At 34.6% G+C, this 22,335-nt stretch overlaps 2 protein-coding genes across 2 annotated transcripts; both read right to left on the reverse strand.

The window, feature by feature from the left end:
* Window positions 1–915: 915 nt before the first annotated feature.
* LOC114088152 (olfactory receptor 4K15-like) lies at window positions 916–5,595 on the reverse strand (the record flags this gene model as incomplete). Its single annotated transcript, XM_027929733.2, has 2 exons — window positions 4,663–5,595; window positions 916–939 (listed from the first exon to the last, which is right to left on the reverse strand). Coding segments are annotated over exons 1-2 (957 nt in total), but the record flags the coding sequence as incomplete, so codon positions are not given.
* Window positions 5,596–17,183: 11,588 nt separating this feature from the next.
* Window positions 17,184–18,194, reverse strand: LOC114088138 (olfactory receptor 4K15). The gene has a single exon (XM_027929715.2). It carries the CDS (start codon window positions 18,156–18,158, stop codon window positions 17,184–17,186), a length of 975 nt encoding a protein of 324 aa, XP_027785516.2. The 5' UTR covers window positions 18,159–18,194.
* Between the last annotated feature and the right edge of the window lie 4,141 nt (window positions 18,195–22,335).

The raw sequence follows: 22,335 nt of genomic DNA on the forward strand, positions 1-22,335 counted from the left end.
AAATCACATTATTTGCCCAGATTGAGTCAGGAGGATATACACAACATAAACAGATCAATATTAATGGAGGAAATAGAAGAAACCATCAAAGGCTACCAACCAAGAAAAGCCCAGGACCGGATGGGTATACAGCAGAGTTTTACAAAACCTTCAAAGAAGAACTAATACCGATACTTTTCAAGCTATTTCAGGAAACAGAAAAAGAGGGAGCTCTTCCAAATTCATTCTACGAGGTCAACATCACCCTGATTTCAAAACCAAAGACACTTCAAAGAAAGAAAACTATAGACCGATATCTCTAATTAACATAGATGCAAAAATCCTCAATAAAATTCTGGAAAATCAGATACAAAAACATAATAAAAAGATTGTGCACCATGATCAAGTAGGATTCATCCCTGGGATGCAAGGCTGGTTCAACATACGGAAATCAATAAATGTAATTCACCACATCAATAGACTTAAAGATAAGAACCATATGATCATCTAAATAGATGCAGAAAAAGCATTCGACAAAGTACAGCATCCTTTTATGTTCATAACACTAGAAAAACTAGGGATAACAGGAACTTACCTCAACATTGTAAAAGCTATATATACTAAGCCTCAGGCTAGCATCATTCTAAACGGAGAAAAATTGAAGGAATTCCCTCTAAAATCTGGAACAAGACAGGGATGCCTTCTCTCACCACTTCTATTCAACTTAGTTCTCGAAACACTGGCCAGAGCAATTAGACAGATGAACGAAATTAAAGGCATAAAGATAGGAAAAGAAGAACTTAAATTAGCACTATTTGTGGATGACATGATCCTATACCTAAAAGACCCAAAAGGTTCCACCAAGAAACTTCTAGAGCTAGTAAATGAATTTAGCAAAGTGGCAGGATATAAAATCAACATGCATAAATCAAAGGTATTCCTGTATATTAGTGACAAATCCTCTGAAATGGAAATGAGGATAACCACCCCATTCACAATATCCTCAAAATAAAATAAAATAAAATAAAATACTTGGGAATCAACCTAACAAAAGAGGTGAAAGACCTATACAATGAAAACTACAGAACTCTAAAGAGAGAAATAGAAGAAGACCTTAGAAGATGGAAAGATATACCTTGTTCATGGATAGGCAGAACTAACATCATTAAAATGGTGATATTACCAAAAGTACTCTATAGGTTTAATGCAATGCCTATCAAAATCCCAACGGCATTAGAAATAAATAGAAATAAATAGAAAAAGCAATCATGAAATTCACCTGGAAAAATAAAAGACCCAGAATAATAAAAGCAATTCTAAGCAGGAAGAGTGAAACAAGCGGTATAGTGATACCAGATTTTAAACTATACTACAGAGCAATAGTAACAAAAACAGCATGGTACTGGTACCAAAACAGGCAGGTAGACCAGTGGTACAGAATAGAGGACACAGAGACCAATCCACAAAATTACAACTACCTTATATTAGACAAAGGTACTAAAAGCATACAATGGAGAAAAGATAGCATCTTCAACAAATGGTGCTGGGAGAACTGGAAATCCATATACAACAAAATGAAATTGAATCCCTTTCTCTCACCATGCACAAAAGTTAACTCAAAATGGATCAAGGAGCTAGGAATCAAACCAGAAACTCTGCATCTAATAGAAGAAAAAGTTGGCTTTAATCTCCATCTCATGGGGTCGGGCTCCAAATTCCTTAATAGGACACCTATAGCACAAGAGTTAAAATCAAGAATCAACAAATGGGACATACTCAAACTAAAAAGTTTTTTTTTTTTCTCAGCAAGAGAAACAATAAGAGAGGTAAATAGGGAGCCTACATCCTGGGAACAAATTTTTACCCCTCACACTTCAGATAGCGCCCTAATCTCCAGAGTATACGAAGAACTCAAAAAATTAAACAATAAGAAAACAAATAACCCAATCAACACATGGGCCAAGGATCTGAACAGACACTTCTCAGAGAAGGATATACAATCAATCAACAAATACACGAAAAAATGCTCACCATCTCTAGCAATAAGAGAAATGCGAATTAAAACACTCTAAGATACCATCTCACTCCAGTAAGAATGGCAGCCATTATGAACTCAAACAACAACAAGTGCTGGCGAGGGTGTGGGGAAAAGGGTACACTTGTACATTGCTGGTGGGACTGCAAATTGGTGCAGCCAATTTGGAAAGCAGTATGGAGATTCCTTGGAAAGCTGGGAATGGAACCACCATTTGACCCAGCTATTCCCCTTCTCGGACTATTCCCAAAAGACCTAAAAAGACCATACTACAGAGTTATAGCTACATCAATGTTCATAGCAGCATCATTCACTATAGCTAGACTGTGGAACCAACCTGGATGTCCTTTAATAGATCAATGAATTAAAAAAATTGGCATTTATACACAATGGAATATTACTTTTCACTAAAAAATAACAAAATCATGGCATTTGCAGGGAAATGGATGGCATTAGAGTAGATTATGCTAAGTGAAGTTAGCCAATCCCTAAAAAACAAATGCCGAATGTCTTCTTTGATATAAGGGGGGGCCACTCAAAACAGAGCAGGGAGGAAGAGTATGAGAAGAAGATTACCATTAAACAGGGACGAGAGGTGGGAGGGAATGGGAGAGAGAAGGGGAATTGCAGGGAAGATGGAAGGAGACCCTCATTGTTATACAAAATTACATATAAGAGGATGTGAGGGGGAAGGGAAAAAAGAGAGAGAGTGAGAAATGAGTTACAGTAGATGGGGTAGAGAGAGATGATGGTAGGGGAGGGGAGGGGAGGGGGGATAGGAAGGGGATAGGAAGGGCAGCAGAATACAACAGACACTAGTATGGCAGTATGTTTAAACGTGACTGTATAAACAATGTGATCCTGCAATCTGTACACGTGGGAAAAATAAGAATTCATACCCCATTTGAATCAAATGTATGTATATGATATGTCAAGATCATTGTAATGTTTTGAGCAACTAATAAATAAATAATTCACAGACCTTAATAATTAGAAAGCAAAGTACCCATCAAAAATGGCCAAAAGATTTGAACATTCATTTCACCAAAGAAGATACATAAATATTTCAATAAGCATAGAATAATCCCAACATAATTGGAGAAATTAAAATTATAACCATGTGGAGTTATTACAGTACACCTCCAGAATGATTGAAATGCAAAAGCCAGACCCCACACAGTGTTGAGAAGCAAACAGATGAACTGAAACTCTCATATACTGCTAGGGGAATACTTAGAAAACCAATATGCTTTTCTTCAAAGGTTGAAAAAAAATCCACCTGTATACATGCAAACACATACACATTGTATAAGGCATTTTTCCAAAAATGAAAAATAAGAAATTAAATATTTGTACAAACTTGTACACAAATGCTGGTAACAACTGCACTTAAAATAAAAATAAAATAAAATAAAAATAAAAATAAATGAAAGCAAAAGAAATGCCTATCAACAGGTGAGTAGATTCAGAAAGTGTAATATACATGTACAACACAGGCTAGGCAGATTAATGTCTCCCTCAAAGATACAGTTTAATCCCCATTACCTATGAGTATGTTTATTGAAAGTCGAATGGAATATTGCCATAATAAATATTCAAATATTGTTTCGAAGTTGCTACAAGTGATGTGTTTATTTGTTGCATAATTTAGCTTCATATAGGTGTTCCACAACTGGGATAATGGACACAATGGGTTACTGTGTGCATGTAAGTGTATGCATAATGATTGAGAGCAGGAACAGGGGAAACTACTCCAAGATGACTGCTTAACAATACAAAAGATAGCCAGGCGTGATGGCACACGCCTGTAATCCCAGCAGTTGGGAGGTTGAGGCAGGAGGATTGTGTTTTTCAAAGCCAGCCTTAGCAAAAGTGAGGCATTAAGCACCTCAGTGAGACCCTGTTTCTGAATAAAATACAAAATAGGGCTGGAGATGTGGCTCAGTGATCAAGTGCACCTGAGTTCAATCCTTGGAACCCCTCCCCCAAATTATTTTATCAGTATTAGACAGAAATTAACCTAACAAAATGCAAAATTCTTCTGAGTAAATTTGTTCAGTGACTGGTTTTCCATGAACCATGCTTATTTAGTAGATACATTGAGTAAAGACTTGCAAAAGTGTTGAATAAAATGGTTTCTGCTGGTTATTCATGTCATTTCAACATATCACCAACACCAAACAGAATTGTCTTCATTCACCATCACCTATATAGAGCAGTGTGAAATGTGTTCTTATCAAGGAAAATAAAATATTTTATATCATATTATACATGTAAATAGATATATTATCTTTGTGATCTAGAGATATATACCTATGATTAATACAAAGTTGACATCAAAGTGGGGACTTCTTTCAGGGGGAGAGAAGGTCATTATTAATCATTCAAAGTTTTTACATAATCAAGGAAAAAAAGGAAATATAAACCAAAAGAGAAAAATACACAAAATTTAAAAAGTAATTAAATGGCTAAGGCTGATTTTATCACTTTTTATTATCATAGTTTAATTCAAGTAAATCTTTTAGACCAGAAAAATTATTTGCTTTAATATTACAGTAATTACATTTAGAAATGTCCAGACAAATCTAAAATGTGGACAATCCTGTGAGTTTCCTTGATTGTAGGAAAAGAGTATTTCTTATCACTACAGAAACCTGGCCAGGATTCAGATACCGACTCTTCAGCTTGGACATAGCTGCTTTCATTTCTTTGTTCCTCAGAGTGTAGATAACAGGGTTTAGGATAGGAGTAAAGATGGTGTAGAACACAGCAAGCACCTTGTCAACTGAGTAACCACTGAAGGGCCACACATAGATAAAAATGCAGGGTCCAAAAAAGAGTATGACCACAGTGATGTGAGCAGTCAGCGTGGAGCGGGCCTTCGCCATGCTAGCAGAGGAGCGGTTCCTGACTGTGATAAGAATCACAGTGTAGGACACCACCAAGAGGAGAAAGGAGCTCAATGAAAGAAAGCCACTGTCTGCAACTATTAGTAAGCTGATCACATAAGTGTCTCTACAGGCTAGCTTGGTCACTAGAGGCAGGTCACAGAAAAAACTGTCAACCTGATTAGGGCCACAAAAAGGCAAGTTAACAGTAAATGCCAGCTGGCTAGTGGTATGGATGAAACCCACAGACCATGGAATGAGAACAAGAATTATACAAACACGGCGGCTCATGATGGTCATGTAATGCAGAGGCTTGCAGATGGCAACATAGCGGTCATAGGCCATGGATACAAGGATAACCATTTCACTGCCAGCAAAGAGATGAACACAGAAAATCTGAGTCAGGCAGGCTTCAAAAGAAATAGTCTTGCGCTCAACCAGTAAGTCTGCAATCATTTTTGGGGTAGCAAAAGAGGCAACACATATGTCTATGAAAGAGAGGTTTGCAAGCAGAAAGTACATGGGGGTGTGAAGGCGGGAATCCGAGGTCACGGTGAGGATGATGAGAAAGTTGCCCAGCAGAATTGCAAGGTAGAGCAGTGAGAAGATGAGAAACAAGACAGGCTGTAGCTCCTTGGAACTGGCGAGTCCCAGCAACACAAATTCTGTCACCCGAGAATGATTCATTTTCATTGGAAAAGCTTATATCTACCTACAGGAGCAGGAGACAAATAGAGTCTGGTTGGTGAATTGAGCATAGATACACCATCCTAATTTTGCCTCAGTCAATAAGAATTCTATTTTTTATTCAATTGTATATATTGTGTTTGCAGGCCTCTCACAGCAGATAGCTCTGAAGCACTCAAAATAAAATGAATAGATCCAGAATAAGATAAAAATTCAAAACTCTTCAGGAAAAAGAGGATGGTGGTCTGGCAGTTAGAAGAGAACTCCAACCAATTGATTCATTGAATTATAAAATTGAAGAAGTTCAATCATTGAATTGATGAATGAAAATGGCTTCAGACAGGTTGTTTGCCGTCACAGAATCCCAACCTTTAATCTACAAAGACAAAAACCTATCATTTTTTTATCCCATCAAATAAGAACTCTGAAAAATTATGAGTTCTACCAAAGGCAAATACAACTTTATAAAATTAACATTTTCACATTACATTAAAACCAAAAGTATAAATTCAAAATCATATCATTTAAATAAGCAAGATAAATTCATGATTCCGGAAATTAGTGGTTATTCTTCACTGCTAAATGAAGGAGACAGAGAGGCTCAGAAAATTTTGGGGTGCTGGTAGTGACCTTCTTGATGTGATTGACACTTACCTTTGCTTTTTTAGGATACACCAAGGAGAGTAGTTATTGTTGCCGCTCTCTCATGGGTTCTAAAGAACAGCTGCTATGGGCTGGGGATATGGCTCAAGCAGTAGTGCCCTCACCTGGCATGCGTGCAGCGCTGGGTTGGATCCTCAGCACCACATAAAAAAAGTAAAATAAAGATGTTGTGTCCACCAAAAACTAAAAAATAAATATTAAAAAATTCTCTCTCTCTCTCTCTTTCTCTCTCTCTCTCTCTCTCTCTCTCGCTCTCTCTCTCTTTAAAAAAAAAAAAGAAAAAGAACAGGTGCTATAACACATGAAGATCTCTTATCTCCTTAATATGGTTGTTTGGGAATTGGTTTCTTCAGAAGCTCTCCTTCCACAACTTGGTAGTAATAGAAATATTATTTAAGTGTTTAATAGTTGAGATTTGTTTACTAAAAAATTTCCATTCTTGAAGTTTTCCCCCTGATGCTAAATACCTATGAGTGTGATAAGAAGAAAGCCAAGTGCCTCTCTTTCCTCCAAAGTAATATCTGATATCATTAATGATAAAAATTTATGTAAACATCTTCCCCCTTTTGCCACTGGCAGGGTTGGTCAATGTGGACAGATATCTTAAATCAAGGCTTTTGTGTTTTAAAGTTTAAAATGAAGATGAGATGTTGGGCAACCAAACTATATAAGTTAATTCTTTTGACATTAATTCACTATGTGAGAACTTAAGCGTCACCTTTTCTCAGAGTTCTGTGCTGCATGCTGCTTTTAAAACAATTAGAGTTTAAACTGTCACCCTGAACACTGTCCATAGATGTTAACCGTGTTCTTTTGGAACAGGTGATGAGCCTTTTTGTCCTTACTTCCTGACCAGCATGGTCCTTACTAGATGAAACAAGAATAGATTTCCTACTTAGTAATAACAACAGTCCTTCTATACCCAATAAAAGCCCTGTGCCACAGTGAATTATAAATCTAATGGGAAAATATTCTGGGTTAAAATTGAAGCTGTGTTATCAAGCAGATGCATGGAATTGAGCAACTCCTTTAACCTTTCAAAGCACATTGTCTGCAGGCATAAAATTATGATTATGACTATGATTGCCCTTAAAGAGACACAAAAAGTGTTTCCTAGAAAATTATATAGATGAAATATCTTATCACAGGTAATAGATGCAAACACTCTCAATGTACTATTTCACCTCAGAATAAGTACTTTGTTTCTGATAATTATACTTTCTCAAAGATGATGTTGTCTGACTTACAGAAGACTCAATTCCCCATTACTAGATCAGCTAACATAAAGTTTGTTTCATTTCTTCTAATAATTTAGAGAGAATTAATAAAATCCTTCAGGATTTCCTAAGTTACTCTCAGGTTTCAAGTATACTTAAGTCCTATAAAATCACCCTCTCCCACCTATCTGTGTCTCTAAAGTGGTATTTCTGGTGGGTCAAGTAAAGTAGGGATGTGTTTAATTGTGGATCCCATGAAAATCTACCAGTTCAAAGTTAGAGACTTCAGAAACTTTCTCACCTGGCTAATCCCACCATTTCACCTTCCCTCCCCATCCACTGCATTTGTGATGGACTAGTCACCAGTACTGATACATTGACCCTTATAGAGATACTGACAAAATGCTTCCACTTATCCAAGAAAAAGGGATGGTATCCAAAAATTTTTTATTCCATGGTCATAAAACTTGTAAAGAATTTAATTCCTGTGCACTGGGTGCCAGGAAAGACATTGATATAACCCTGAAGATATAAGCAAGAAAATACTTTTTTTTGAAGAGGGAAATATATACAGGCTTTCGGTCTCAGGATGAGCTGTGTTCAAGGAGCTGTGACAGGGCTGGATGCAGTGATCTAAGAAAGAACCAGAGTTCCCAGGAATCTGAAAGATGGAAGAGAACTGGGGTTGGCATGAAGTTTTCCTCTGAATTTTGAAGATAAAATTTCAAATAGCAAATCAATTATATGTAAAGTGATGGAAAAATATGTAAAATCAAACAGGGAAATTCTTCCTGGTTTATCAAAGAAATGCAGGCCTCAATCACTTTTTAGTGTCAGGTGTTTGGACAACAGCTAATAGACTGTATGAATACAAAACTTGAGTAGAGTAAGAAAAAAGTGAGAGATGAGTGACTCTCTATTTTCTCTTCTGACTGAGTAAAAAGCCAGGAAGACACAGGTTTCTCCTTGTCCATGCCTCATACTCTCCACACTGCCAAGAGAACAACTCTTTGGAATCCTCTGGATAGAGTAAAAGGCACTGAACACAAGTGTATCCCTTCAGCTCTCTGGAGCATCATTGTCCTCAGCAAAAGACAAACGGAAAAACAGCAATGGATTAGAAGCTATTTGGAGATTTGGTGTCAATGAATTGTAGTTGAGTGTTGATACATGTGTGCATAAGGGAGTGGATTGGAGGGGTGGTTTGGGGAAAAGCTGAAGGAGAGAGACAAAATATTCTGAGTGTTTATTTGATAACAGACAAAGTGGTATTATCATTTATTATTCTATTATGCAGATTATCTTATCTCTGAAAAACTTTTCCTAATTTCTTACAATATCTATCATTCTAATGAGTAATTTAAAATAAGGTTTTTATATGTTGGTCATCAAAATGAAAGAAATAACACAAAATTCTCTCCACATTGATTTCCTATCTATTAATATAAATATTATAGATCAGATCAATTTATTTCATTTTCTTCTTAAGAATAATGGTTTATAATTCATACTAAGAAAAAAATATTAGTAGTCCAGTTGCTAGCATAGGAAATAAGTATAGATTATTCCAAAACATATTTTCATTTCTAAACTTTGAAATGAAAAGGCAGCTACACATGAGAACATTTGGAAATCAGAATTCAGTCAGATTTTCTTAGACTCTCCACGGAATATCCAGCAGCTTCTCGGTTACCTAATTAATAAGACACTGTAAGTGTGCATCAAACATGGAGTGTTTTCAGATTTCAAAATACATCTTAAGAGAATTTTTCATTTCTTGGTAAAGATGAAGTTTGATATCTAGCAAAATAATCTTACATTATCATCAAGATCAAAATATGATCATAGACAATAAAAATATAAGTATACATAATTGTTCTTTTCCATAAGTTATAAAACTTGCTTTCCTGGTAGACTAGAAGCAAATGGAAATAAAAGTCATCCCCCTGATCTTACTAGACTTAGAACATCATTCCCTGTCTTCATTCTACCAGAATTTAGTAATAGATGAAAAGTTTAGCAAGTGTCTAAACACCCACTGAATAGAAAGCTTAACAGGTAGAGAAGGGTCAGAGTGCAGTTGTAACACATTTTTCTCAGATTCTAAACACATCCCATCAGGGTTACTCCTCACCCAGTGCAGTAGAAGACTCCTATAGACAGAGAAGTAGAAAACAGAACTTTACCTTTTCCAGATGGAGTTTCCAGTGATCTCCACTTGACCAAATTCTGATGTAAATTTACACTTCCTTAATTACTTTTGTATTCAGAATAAATGCCATATGTTCAAAGTATAAGTGAACACTTATACAGTTATACAATCTAGTAAATCTCCTAGTCCTTATATCTAACTCTTCCAAACTTCCATTCACTAGGGAATTTCTATAATGAATGAATTTTCTGTATACTCTTGACCTGATACATTTTAATTTGGTCTCCTGCACTAAGGTGTGCTACAGTAATCCTTCACATCCTGCCAGTGAGCACTGAATTCCTCTTTGATGTAAACTACCATTGCAATACACAAAGTCAATGTGATGTAAAGCCTTACAACATGATGCCAGAAAACGAATTTTATTGGAGAAATGAGAAATTCCTTGCAGTGGGAGTAATTACAGATAATATTTTTTTTTCAGGGTTAAAAATATCTTTTACCAACTAGTTGGTAAATCTGAAAGCAAAATATTAGTTGAATCCACTACAACTCGGTGTGTAAAGAAGTTCTGAGCCCTAAATTTCTGTCATTAAACAGTTATCCAATCCTGTGAGTGATCATCAAGCCCCATGGTGGTTTCTTCCAATTACTATTTCACACCAGTATATTCTATTGTTAAAGTGCTCAACTAGTATTGCAATTTGTAGTTTAATAGAACAAAAATCTACTCCTTCAACATGATGGCCTTTCAAATATTTTCAGATACTCTCATTTATTTTCCAATACAAATATTCTATTGCCTTAGTAACATCAACAGTTTTGTCAAGTACATTTTTTATAATATTTTTTATGTTCTGTGTTTCTCAGTTTGGAAGTTCAACTACGACTTGTAATTAATCAACTATAAAGAAAGTAAAGATTGGATTCTTTTCCCTCAGCAAATTCAACTCTTTGTATATTCTCTAATAAGGTCCATATACACAAGGAAACAAATGCAAATGTGTTCATTACAACATTTTCTTGAACAAAAAAAGAGATAATAGGAACAATCTATGTTGGAGTTTTCAAACAACTTACAATATTCACTGCAATAAAATCTTCCAAAATGATTGCAATTAATAATTAATATTAGATTTCATGTGTGAACACTTTGAAATTTTTAAAAACAATGTTGAAGAATGAAATAAATTGAAAAATACCCAAGTTTTTTAGTAAACATCAAGTATGTATATACTTCTATAAAATAAAATTTAAACACTATCTGAGTAATAAAAATAAATTAAAAGTAATATAAGAGGAGGAGCTACAGAAAATATCAAGAATTGATGATAGGTATGACCACAGTATCAACAATATGACATATATTTTTGAAGATCTAAAGCAGCCATGGTAAAAGGCCAATATTTGCTTTATATGGGAGTAAATATGGGAAAGTATTAGAGATTTTTATCCTATTTGTTTGTATTTATCTAGAACTTTTAAAACTAAAGGTGACTCCCATAGCATTCTGTATGATACAATGTTAGTGGATAGATGACTCCATGCATGTGAAAGCCCAGGACAAATCCATCACAAATATCCAACTTGAATGGTGAACTTAATCAAACTAACAAACACATAAACAAGCAAAACACCAAGCAGAATGACAGGGCTTCTCAGCTGGGATGCAAAATATGACACAATCAAATCTAATTGTTAAAAATGTCTGTCACTGGTGATGTCATCAAAATATCTTAATAAAAGATCCCCATCCCACATCTCCTCACAGAAACAAACATTTAGCAGCCATTCACAAATAAATAAATAAATAAATAAACAAACAAATAAATAAATAAAAATAAAAAAAAATAAAATAAATGAAAATTTTTAATAAAGAGCTTTTTGTTGGGGTTTGGGATCAAGTAGAATTTTCTGAAATCCTGGTAAATCCAAGTTTGAGAAAGGTCACTTTGAGGAGATACCCATGCACTTGTTGCATTCCTAGTGGTTACAGTCCTTGCTGTGGACTTGAAAGAGCCCCAGCAACTTAGGAGAACTACTCCTTTCCCACTTCTTTGCAATTCTACTAACAGCCTGCTCTGCCAAGGGACTAGAAGGAGTTTTACCCATTTGTGTTCACATTAACAATGCCCAAAAAACTGATGGAATAAAATATCTGCTTGTGATAAAACAAATACTCAAAAAGTTCTCAGCATATTAGGCACACAATAAAGGGCGCATTTCACAAACAAAAAGTTAACATATTTAATGATAAAAAGTGAAAAAAATTTCTTTTAAGATCAGGAGCATGACAAGAGTGCCCATCCTCATCACTTTTATTCAACATAATACTGAAATACTTAGAGAAATTAGGCAAGAAAAAGAAATAATATGAATCCAAATCAGAAAGGAAAAAGTTAGACTATTTCTATTTGAAAATGATCTTATATAAAGAGTCCTAAAGTATCTACCAACAATTGTTAGAATTAATAAACAAATTCAGTAAGTTTTAAGACAAAAATTAGCATGCAAAAAGCAATAATAATTTTATATACCAACATTGAATTATCCAAAAGAGAAAGGAAGAAAACAGTTTTACTTGTGAACTTCATAAAACACTTATGAATAAATTTAACTGAGGACAAGAAAGATCTGTACACTAAAAGTATAAAAGTTGATGAGAGAAATTTAAAAATACACAAATAAGTGGAAAGACACCTCATGTTCATGAAGTTGAAGAAATGATATTGCATCATACTATCATTCATACTATCGAAAGCAATCTAAGATCCTGTACAATTACTATCAAAATCCCAATGTTTGTTTTTACAGAAATAGAAAAAAATCCTAAAAGTCATACCAAAAATCAAACCAAACCAAACCAAACAAACAATTCAGTGTGGCTAAAACAAGCTCCAGCAAAAAGAAAGTTGAAGCTTCACACGACCTGATTTCAAAATATGCTACAAATTCATGGTTATCAAAACAGCATGGTATCAATATAAAAACAGACTCATCGATCAAAGAAACACAACAGAGAGCCTATAAATAAACCCACATTTTTTATTATTTTTTCATGTCAAAAAAGCTTTATTAAGTGTAAAGTTATATATGCATTCAAAAGTGGTCTCTTTTTATTTGATTTTATTTTTTAAAATACACTACTGCAGAATGCATTATAATTTTAATACACATATAGAGCACAATTTTTCATATCTCTGTATATACAGTATGTTCATGCCAATTCATGATTTTATAAATGTACTTTTTTTGCATTGCGATTCTTATTACACATGCATACCACAATTTTTATATATCTGTTTGTATATAAAGTATGTTGACACCCAATTCATGTCTTCATACATATACTTTGGATAATGCTGTTCATCACATTCTGTCATCCCTGCTAATCCCCTACCCTCTTCCTTTCCCTCCCACCCCTCTGCCCTATCTAGAATTCATCTATTCCTCCCATGCTCTCCCTCCCTACCCCACTATGAGTCAGCCTCCTTATATCAGAGAAAACAATCAGCATTTGTTTTTTTGGGGATTGGCTAACTTCACTTAGCATTATCATTTACCTGCAAATGCTCCTTTTTTTATTGCTGAATAAAATTCCATAGTGTATATATGCCACACTTTTTTTTCATCCATTCATCCACTGAAGGGCATCTAGGTTGGCTCCACAGTTTAGCTATTGTTATTTGTGCTGCTATAAACATTGATGTGGTTGTGTTCCTGTAGTATGCTGCTTTAAAGTCCTTTGGGTATAGTACAAGGAGAGGGATAGCTGGGTTAAATGGTGGTTCCATTCCGAGATTTCCAAGGAATCTCCATACTGCTTTCCATATCGGCTGCAACAATTTGCAGTCCCACATACAATGTATGAGTGTAACTTCCCCTGCCCCCGTATCCTCACCAACACTTATTGTTGTTTGTCTTCATAATAGCTGCCATTCTGACTGGAGTGAGATGATATTTAAGAGTGGTTTTGATTTGTGTTTCTCTAATTGCTAGAGATGATGAGCCTTTTTTCATATATTTGTTGATTGATTGTATATCCTCTTCTGAGAGGTTTCTGTCCACATTTTTATATGTAATTAAATTACTACAAAGGTGCCAAAACATACAATGTTAAAATGACAATATCTTCAATATGTAACATTAGGAAAACTGGATACACAGGCAAATAAATGAAATTGGAGCCTATATCTGCAATTTATAAGGAACTCAACTCAATAGCAAATCATCAATGAGATTAAAAAGTGGATAAAAGACTGGAGTAAACATTTCTCAAGAGAAGATATACAATGGCTTAAATATATTTAAAAATGTGTTCAATATCACTAACCATCAGGAAGATGCAAAAGAAAACCACAATGAAATATCACCTCTTGATTGTCAGAATAATTACTATCAAAAAGACAAAAGATAGCAATGTTAAAGATATAGAGAGAATGGAAACCTTAAACACCCATTGATGAGAATGTACATTGGTACAGACCTAATGGAGAACAATGTTAAACTGGAGCTTTATCAAGAATTTCAAAATAGAACTACCAGATGATCTTCCAATCAACTTCTGGCTACAAGTGAAAGGAAGGAAGTCAGCTCCTTATGTTCACTGAAGCATTATTCACAAAAGTCAAGATACAGAAACAAGCTAAGTGTTTATTAATGAATTAATAAGTAAAGAACACATATATTGGATAATATTCAGTCATCAGGAAGAAGAAAGTCTTGACACTTATGACAACATGTATGAAACTGAAAGACATTATTCTAAGTTAGAATAAACCAGATACAGAAAGACATATAATAGCACATGAACTCAACTATATTTGGAATCTTTAAAACATGAGTCACATTAGCAGAGTGCAGAACAGTGGTTTCCAGGAGTAAGAGGGTGGGGAAAATGAGGAAATGTTGGTCAAAAATGCAAGGTTTTGCTTCTGGAAGTCTAATACACAGAATAGTACCTCATGCTAATAACTGCACACTTAAAAATCTCTTTAAAAATAGATCTTAAGAGTTCTTTCCACACACAAAGGTAACTATTCTCAATCATCCTGACTATGGTCAGCATTTTACAATATGTCTTGTATCAAAGCATCACATTGCATAACTCAAATATGAAAAAATTATGTCAATTTTATCTCAATAAAGCTGAAAAGATAAGTATAACTGCACTGAAATATGTGTGGGTGGCGGGAAGCAGCTGCCCCATGTAACTGAAGAATTCGGATATAATTGGAAAGGTGAAGGTTATGTGTACACTAACATTTTGTAAAGGTTGACAAATTTGTTTCTAGTGCAGTTCGAGGTATACCACTGTAAAGCTATTTTCATGTATGCTGCAATTAGAAAAATACGTAAATAGATGACAAAGTGTAGGAAAATATTTCACTGCTCTTCAGGAAAATTACAGATACAAAAGAAAGGATGTAAAATAAAGACATGGTACTAGATTAGTCAGAGATATCAGTATTAACTCATGTTGAGCCTCATACAAACACCCATGGATAGGTAAAGAAGAATAATAGACTTGTGGGTATACATTTTACATTGCCAGAAATTAGAGTTTGTTCTGTGACCACAATAGTCTTACCCTAGAAATACAACTAAATAAATAAAATATCTGGAAAATCTTCATGAACAAGGAAAAAAGAATAAAAGTACTTATTAAAGGACAAAGAAAACAAGTAGAAATGGAAATTTGTAAATACTATAACACAAATAATAATAAAAATACCATCTATTAAAATTTTGAAAAGTAGCCAAAATAAAAATGTGAACCTTAATTATAAAACAAATGCTCTATAAAGGTTTCCTCTAATAGAAAATCACCTGAAATAGTCTTGAACTGCATCTGGGATACTGTGTTTGAGTAGGTGTTTGATTTGGGAAAATAGTGTATTGGGGACAGCATCCGAATAATAGAAACTGAGGGAGTTGATAAAATGCAATATAAAAGATGAAATCCTATAAACAGTTTTTTAATGATCTGGTTACCACCAGAACTGAGATTCAGTGTTCCTAGAATATTCTTTAATCAACCGTGTAGGTGTGCCCCCATAAGGCTCTGAAATATTGACCCACTATATGCCAGTATCCACTAATTCAGGGTTTTCTATAAGGGTGTAAACCTTCCCAGTTTTGACTGCTTCTGGGTAATGAGCAGAATTCCCTGGGTTTAGAATAAGCATTTGGTAAAGTGAACCACAGTCCATGATGGAGAACATTGGCTACCTGCACAGATCTGTCCACTATGTTGAAAACAGGCAAAGCAAAAGGTATAGTGGAATGTAGAAAAAATATTTGCTAACTTTTGCATTGTTAAGATATCCTTGTGCTTAGAATAAGTCTACTCTGTCATTAAGTATTGTAGAAGGTGATTGATCATATAATTTAAAAAATTTTATTGCAAGAGTGTTGCTGGAATAAATTATAATACAAGTCTGCAACTAATTAAAGTCATAATTCAAATTGATTCCTTTCTTCCTTCAACATTCATGTTAGATTTTTCTTCATCCTAGTTCAGTCATTCGGTTTATCCTGTTGATTACATGGTTGAGTAGCTCAAACCTTTGTTATTGAGGCATGGTCAGTGCAAATTGTCAAAACCAATTGCTTCCTATTTTACAGGGCACAGAAACACCAAAAGACACTCCAGTGAATTCATTAAATTTCAGTCATACTCTTTTCCTTCCCAATTTTAGTTTTTCATGAAAATTATGCATTCTAATTTTAACAATAGAGGGCCTCCTTATTTATCTACTTATTAATTCATTCAGTTTTACTTATTATCCAAAGATATCCAAGACGAACACAGCTCATCTTGAGTGCAAACCATCCTGCAGCCTCTTAGAATCTGTTTTTCAAACGTTATATGTGATCTTCTATAAAATGCGGGGCTTTCCTCTAGAACAATAACCATTAACATTGTTCCTCATCTCCTTCTTGATCATGTCCTTATTTTTCACAAATATCTCCATTTAATTGAATTATCTTCTATACATAGAGCATTCCATTAGCAAAAGGCAAGGAATCTTTTTTACTGAACAATGGACTTGATGCAGGGATCCTCTGAATTAACCGTCCTATGAGTGACCCCAATACCTGTAATACAGATGTATTCACAAGTATATGACAGAAAGAAGACAACAACATAGCTCAGAAAGACAGTAGCTACTCATCACTGTTGTTCCAATAAAAAAAAAACTGTTTTAGAAAATGTATTCCCTTCTGCACACAGAGCAAAAATCACCCTATTGATTAAAATATGAACAATTCAAGTTTCACCCATACAAGGCTCAAAGTATTTACATTTTAGTAAACCTTATTGTTGACTTGAAAACCAATAACACTTTACTTAAAAACCATTTCAAATTTTAAAATATGAGTCAAAGAAAGTCAATGAAGAACAAAAAACACAACAGAAAGATGATTAAATTTGATAAAAATTTATTATATTTTTATTATCATGATTAAACTATAATTTAAATTAATCAGCTCTACAGGTTAAAATGATTTACTTTTACATCACGGAAATTTCAGAAAAGGTTAAAACTCCTTCAAGTTTACTTTGATTGTAGGAAAAGAGCATTTCTTATCACTACAGAAACCTGGCCAGGATTCAGATACCGACTCTTCAGCTTGGACATAGCTGCTTTCATTTCTTTGTTCCTCAGAGTGTAGATAACAGGGTTTAGGATAGGAGTGAAGATGGTGTAGAACACAGCAAGCACCTTGTCAACTGAGTAACCACTGAAGGGCCACACATAGATAAAAATGCAGGGTCCAAAAAAGAGTGTGACCACAGTGATGTGAGCAGTCAGCGTGGAGCGGGCCTTCGCCATGCTAGCAGAGGAGCGGCTCCTGACTGTGATAAGAATCACAGTGTAGGACACCACCAAGAGGAGAAAGGAGCTCAATGAAAGAAAGCCACTGTCTGCAACTATTAGTAAGCTGATCACATAAGTGTCTCTACAGGCTAGCTTGGTCACTAGAGGCAGGTCACAGAAAAAACTATCAACCTGATTAGGGCCACAAAAAGGCAAGTTAACAGTAAATGCCAACTGGCTAGTGGTGTGGATGAAGCCCACAGACCATGAGATGAGAACAAGAATTATACAAACACGGCGGCTCATGATGGTCATGTAATGCAGAGGCTTGCAGATGGCAACATAGCGGTCATAGGCCATGGATACAAGGATAACCATTTCACTGCCAGTGAAGAGGTGAACAAAAAAAATCTGAGCCAGACAGGCATCAAAAGAAATAGTCTTGCGCTCAACTAGTAAGTCTGCAATCATTTTGGGGGTAGCAAAAGAAGCAACACATATGTCTATGAAAGAGAGGTTTGCAAGCAGAAAGTACATGGGAGTGTGAAGGCGGGAATCCGAGGTCACGGTGAGGATGATGAGAAAGTTGCCCAGCAGAATTGCAAGGTAGAGCAGTGAGAAGATGAGAAACAAGACAGGCTGTAGCTCCTTGGAACTAGAGAGTCCCAGCAACACAAATTCTGTCACCCGAGAATGATTTGTCTCATTCATTGATTTTGGAAAGAACCTATCTTCAGTTACCTGAATAGGAGATAGATAGAGATGGATCAATTAATTAAGTATGATTTCTTTTCCCAGTTATGCTTTCAGTATTCTAATTCTTCTTTATTTTTATAGGCCTATTTTTTAAAAAATCATTAGACATTGTATAGGTAATAGAAAATGCCTCATTAATGTAGTTAAAGTTTAAAAACTGGCAAAGCTTATAGAGGGTGTTGAAAGCCCAATAGTTCTTACCCTCAAAAGGAATCTAGGGAAAAGGACTAAGCTCAGGAAATATTCTGTTTGTTGATGTGGTTGACAGTTACATCGTAGCTTTCACTTTGTAAAAACTTACGAAGATGCACACTTGTTTTTTGCACTTTTGTGAACATACATATTTTTAAAGATTAACCAGGAGGGAAAGAGAGACAACATTGCATTTGTGTAAATAGGTTAGTAGGAGAAATCATTGCCTTGAGGCATTCTATTTTATCTCCTTATCCTTGCATTTATAATTCTATAAACTAGAATACAAAATTCTGACAATACTTAAAGTTTCAGAGCTCCCCAGATCGCACTTTATGTGACTTGGGTACTCATGGAGTTCTCCCTGTCAAGAAAACTACTATTAGTTCATTTCAACTATTCCCTGAAGATATTAAACTTCTTTATACCCAGTCAATGGTGTTAATAACCATGAATATTTTATTGGGTTATTAATAATATTTTATTTGATTTCGTTAGGCTTTTAAATATTATAGTTGGGAAGGATGAGAACTCATAAGGAATTTAGACTAAGAGAAAAATGATTTTCCTTTCCTCTTCATTTATCCTATGTTCTATTCTGCTTTATGTTATTTTCACTTGTTTAAGCTATCTAGAAATTTCTAAAGTTGTACAGAGAATAATAAAAATGAAAAGAAAATTGTAAAAAAACATTAGACTTCTTTAATTTGAAAAATCTTCTTTACATCTAAATCAATTTATAGTAGATGTTTTTTATTTTATTGATTTCTGACAACTTGCTATTTTTGACATTAACATTTTCTTAGATCATAACTATGAATTTCCTAGTCTCTCCTTGAGTTTCACCAAAGGTTTTATGCATGAAGACAGGTAATGTGATGAATAATTTTAATTACCATAAATCAAAATCAGAAACTCATCTTATATCTCAAATCTCCAATTTTCTAGAAAATTCACCAAAGAACTAATTTATATATTATCACATATTATATCCAAATCATGATCTTAGGACTTTTGAAAAGTTTAACAAATGGAATTTGAAGGTATAACAGACTGCGGGAAATTAATACAATGAACTTTGAAGTGCTACTACATTCTTTTATTTTCTTTTTCACCTCTTTCTATATACTCAGGATATCTGACTCTTAGACTCCAAGACATAAATACTGCAATGAACTTTTAAGACAGGAAAGGAAATAATACCCAATACAATCAGCTAATAGGGTTTCACATGCATCTATCAGAAAGAGCAAAGCATTAATCACAGGGAAGGAAAGCTTCTGGTGCTACAACAGAAAGAGTGTAATCAGAGGCATTTGTGAGCAAAAAATTTGAGAAAAAAGACATTATCTAATTCTGTGAGAAAGGCATCAAAAATAATTCTTCTTCCAAATCTTTTCTGTTCTTTTGCTGACTGGTTTCTCAGAGTTCCCAGAAAAAGAAAGTACGCTGTTTTCCATGAACAAAAACATTGAACAAATTGATTTAATTAAGAGCTGAGTTTCTTAGCATACAAGATACCAAATAAACTCACAGTGATGTACTCAGTACAGAGCTTTTAGAATAAAAACAAATCCATGATAAAAAACACAGTTATGTCCTTGAGTAGCTGCATGACACTGAGCAGGTCTTTAGCCTTTCATCATCACTTATCATCCTTATGTATTAAATATTTAGATTATTATCATTATATACACACTGAAAATGTTTCTTTAAATATCACATAGGAGAGAATTCTATAATATAACATAATGACTAAGTATATGTAATATTCTTAATAATGTGTTATTTCAGATCAGAATAAATAATGATTTTCTAATAATTTTACACAAGAATGAATAAATTTTGCACAAGAATGAATTTTGGACTAGTCAAGTAAAGACCAATTTTTCATTTCTTGTAGTTTTAGGAGATTAATTAATACATGCTTCCAAGGTTGAATTTTTTTCCAGGACTTACAACTCAGCTATTACAACTGGCAGGTGAAGTGAAGTGAATAAAAGTACTGGACACAAATAATGGTACCTACTCTTTAGGAGAATCTCTCTATTCTAAAAAAAATACTTTTACTTACCTAAAATGAGTATGAAGATATCCTATAATCTATAGTCATTAATGCTTGGGAAGAGCTTGGTTGTTACTCCCACGTCTCCTTAGAAATCAGACCTAGTGCTGTGGAGATAAGTAATAAAGTTTACGAGAGAGAGAGAGAGAGAGAGAGAGAGAGAGAGAGAGAGAGAGAGAGAGAGAGAGAAGGAAATAGATTCAGGGTGCCTGTAGCAAAAATGAGTTTTCCAGGAGGTAAAATAGGACTATATGCTGTATTCTAACCTAATACCCAAGAAACTTATGGAACACACAGAAAAGCCAGAACTCTGAAAGAAAGAAGGAGAATAAAAGGAAGAAATGAAACATTTTGAAAACAAATATTTTGTTTCACCATTTTGCAAAGGATTTAATCTAACTATAGCTATATTGCTTCTGTTTGCAATATCAGTAAATTAGATTACAAGAAAAAAAGGGAAACCTCTAGAAATTAAATCACATGTCACCAAGATTCACATTGAAAAGGACCATTTCTTGGTCTCAACTGTAGCTTTACATGTGAAGTATGTACTCACATGTGCTAGGAAAATGCTACCTTCCAAATTAACTTCATCTGACTGGTCCAGAAGCAATGCTGCTATTCCTGTCTTTGATCTTAAAATGTCAGCACCTACTAGGAAACACAAAGTTTCTCAGAAGCCTCTCAGTGGGGAACAGAAGAGGGAATCCATGCCTGTCCAGTCTTCAGTCCTCACTCTTCACACTCAGAGCATCAATATCTTCAGTACACAGATATAAGGAAAGCCATCACAAAGATTAGACACTAATTAGGCCTTTGACGTCACTGGACTGTAGTGACCAAGAGACCTAGAGGAGAGTTGTGGTAGTAGAAATTACCTTCATTAGGGATAATTACCTTTGAGAGTTTGTTTGCTCATGAGAAGTATAGTGCATTATCTTGAGGATTTCACAACTGGACCAAGCAGCAGGACTAGTGGAAATGCTTTATCCTGCTAGGGAACATTTAACAAGGCAGAAAGGATAATGATGAATAATTTTATTGGCTAGTCCTTTCTGCTTCAGGACAAACATAGAAAAGCAGTAGTGAGACTGTTTTGAAAATCAATGTGAGTGCATCCATATAGTATGTCAATTTTAGTTCTTTTGGATAAATACCAAGGAGAAAGATAGCTGATCCATTCTTAGCATTTTGAGGAAGCTCCATACTGTGTTTCAGAGTGTTTGTACTAATTTGCAGTCCCACCAACAATGCATGAGTGTAGCTTTTTTCCCCACATCCTTGTCAACATTTGTTATTACTTGCATTCTTGGTAAATGCTATTCTGACTAGAAATAAATGAAATCTCAAAGTACTTTGATTTGCATTTCCCTGATTTTTAGAGATGTTGAACAATTTTTCATATATTTATTGAACATTTTTATTTCTTCATTAGAGAAGTGTCTATTCAGATATTTTTCCCATTTGTTAATTGGATTAATTTTTTTTGGGGGGGAGGTTAAGTTTTTTGTGTTCTTTATACCTTCTGGATATTAATCTCCTATCCAAGGAGCAGGTGGCAAAGATCTTCTCCCATGATGTAGGCTGTTTTTGTGCTCTTACTTCTTTCCTTTGCTTTGCAAAAACTTTTTAATTTCATGCCAACACAATTATTGATTCTTGGTTTTTATCTCTTGTGCTTTAGGATTCCTGTTAAGGAAGCTGAGGCTGTGTCAATCAATATTTATAGCAGTTCACAATTCACAAGAGCCAAGCTGCAGAACCAGCCTAGGTGCCTGTTAACAAATAGATGGATAGAGAAAATGTGGTATTTATGCACAATGGAATTTTCCTCAACTCTAGGAAAATCAAAATATGGCATTTGCTGATAAATGG

This window comes from Marmota flaviventris, chromosome 2 (genome assembly GCF_047511675.1).
Source record: "Marmota flaviventris isolate mMarFla1 chromosome 2, mMarFla1.hap1, whole genome shotgun sequence".
NCBI lineage: Eukaryota > Metazoa > Chordata > Mammalia > Rodentia > Sciuridae > Marmota > Marmota flaviventris.

Coding starts and splice junctions, on each gene's coding strand:
- LOC114088138 (XM_027929715.2), bottom strand. CDS start 18,158: ATGAATGAGACAAATCATTCTCGGGTGACAGAATTTGTGTTGCTGGGA.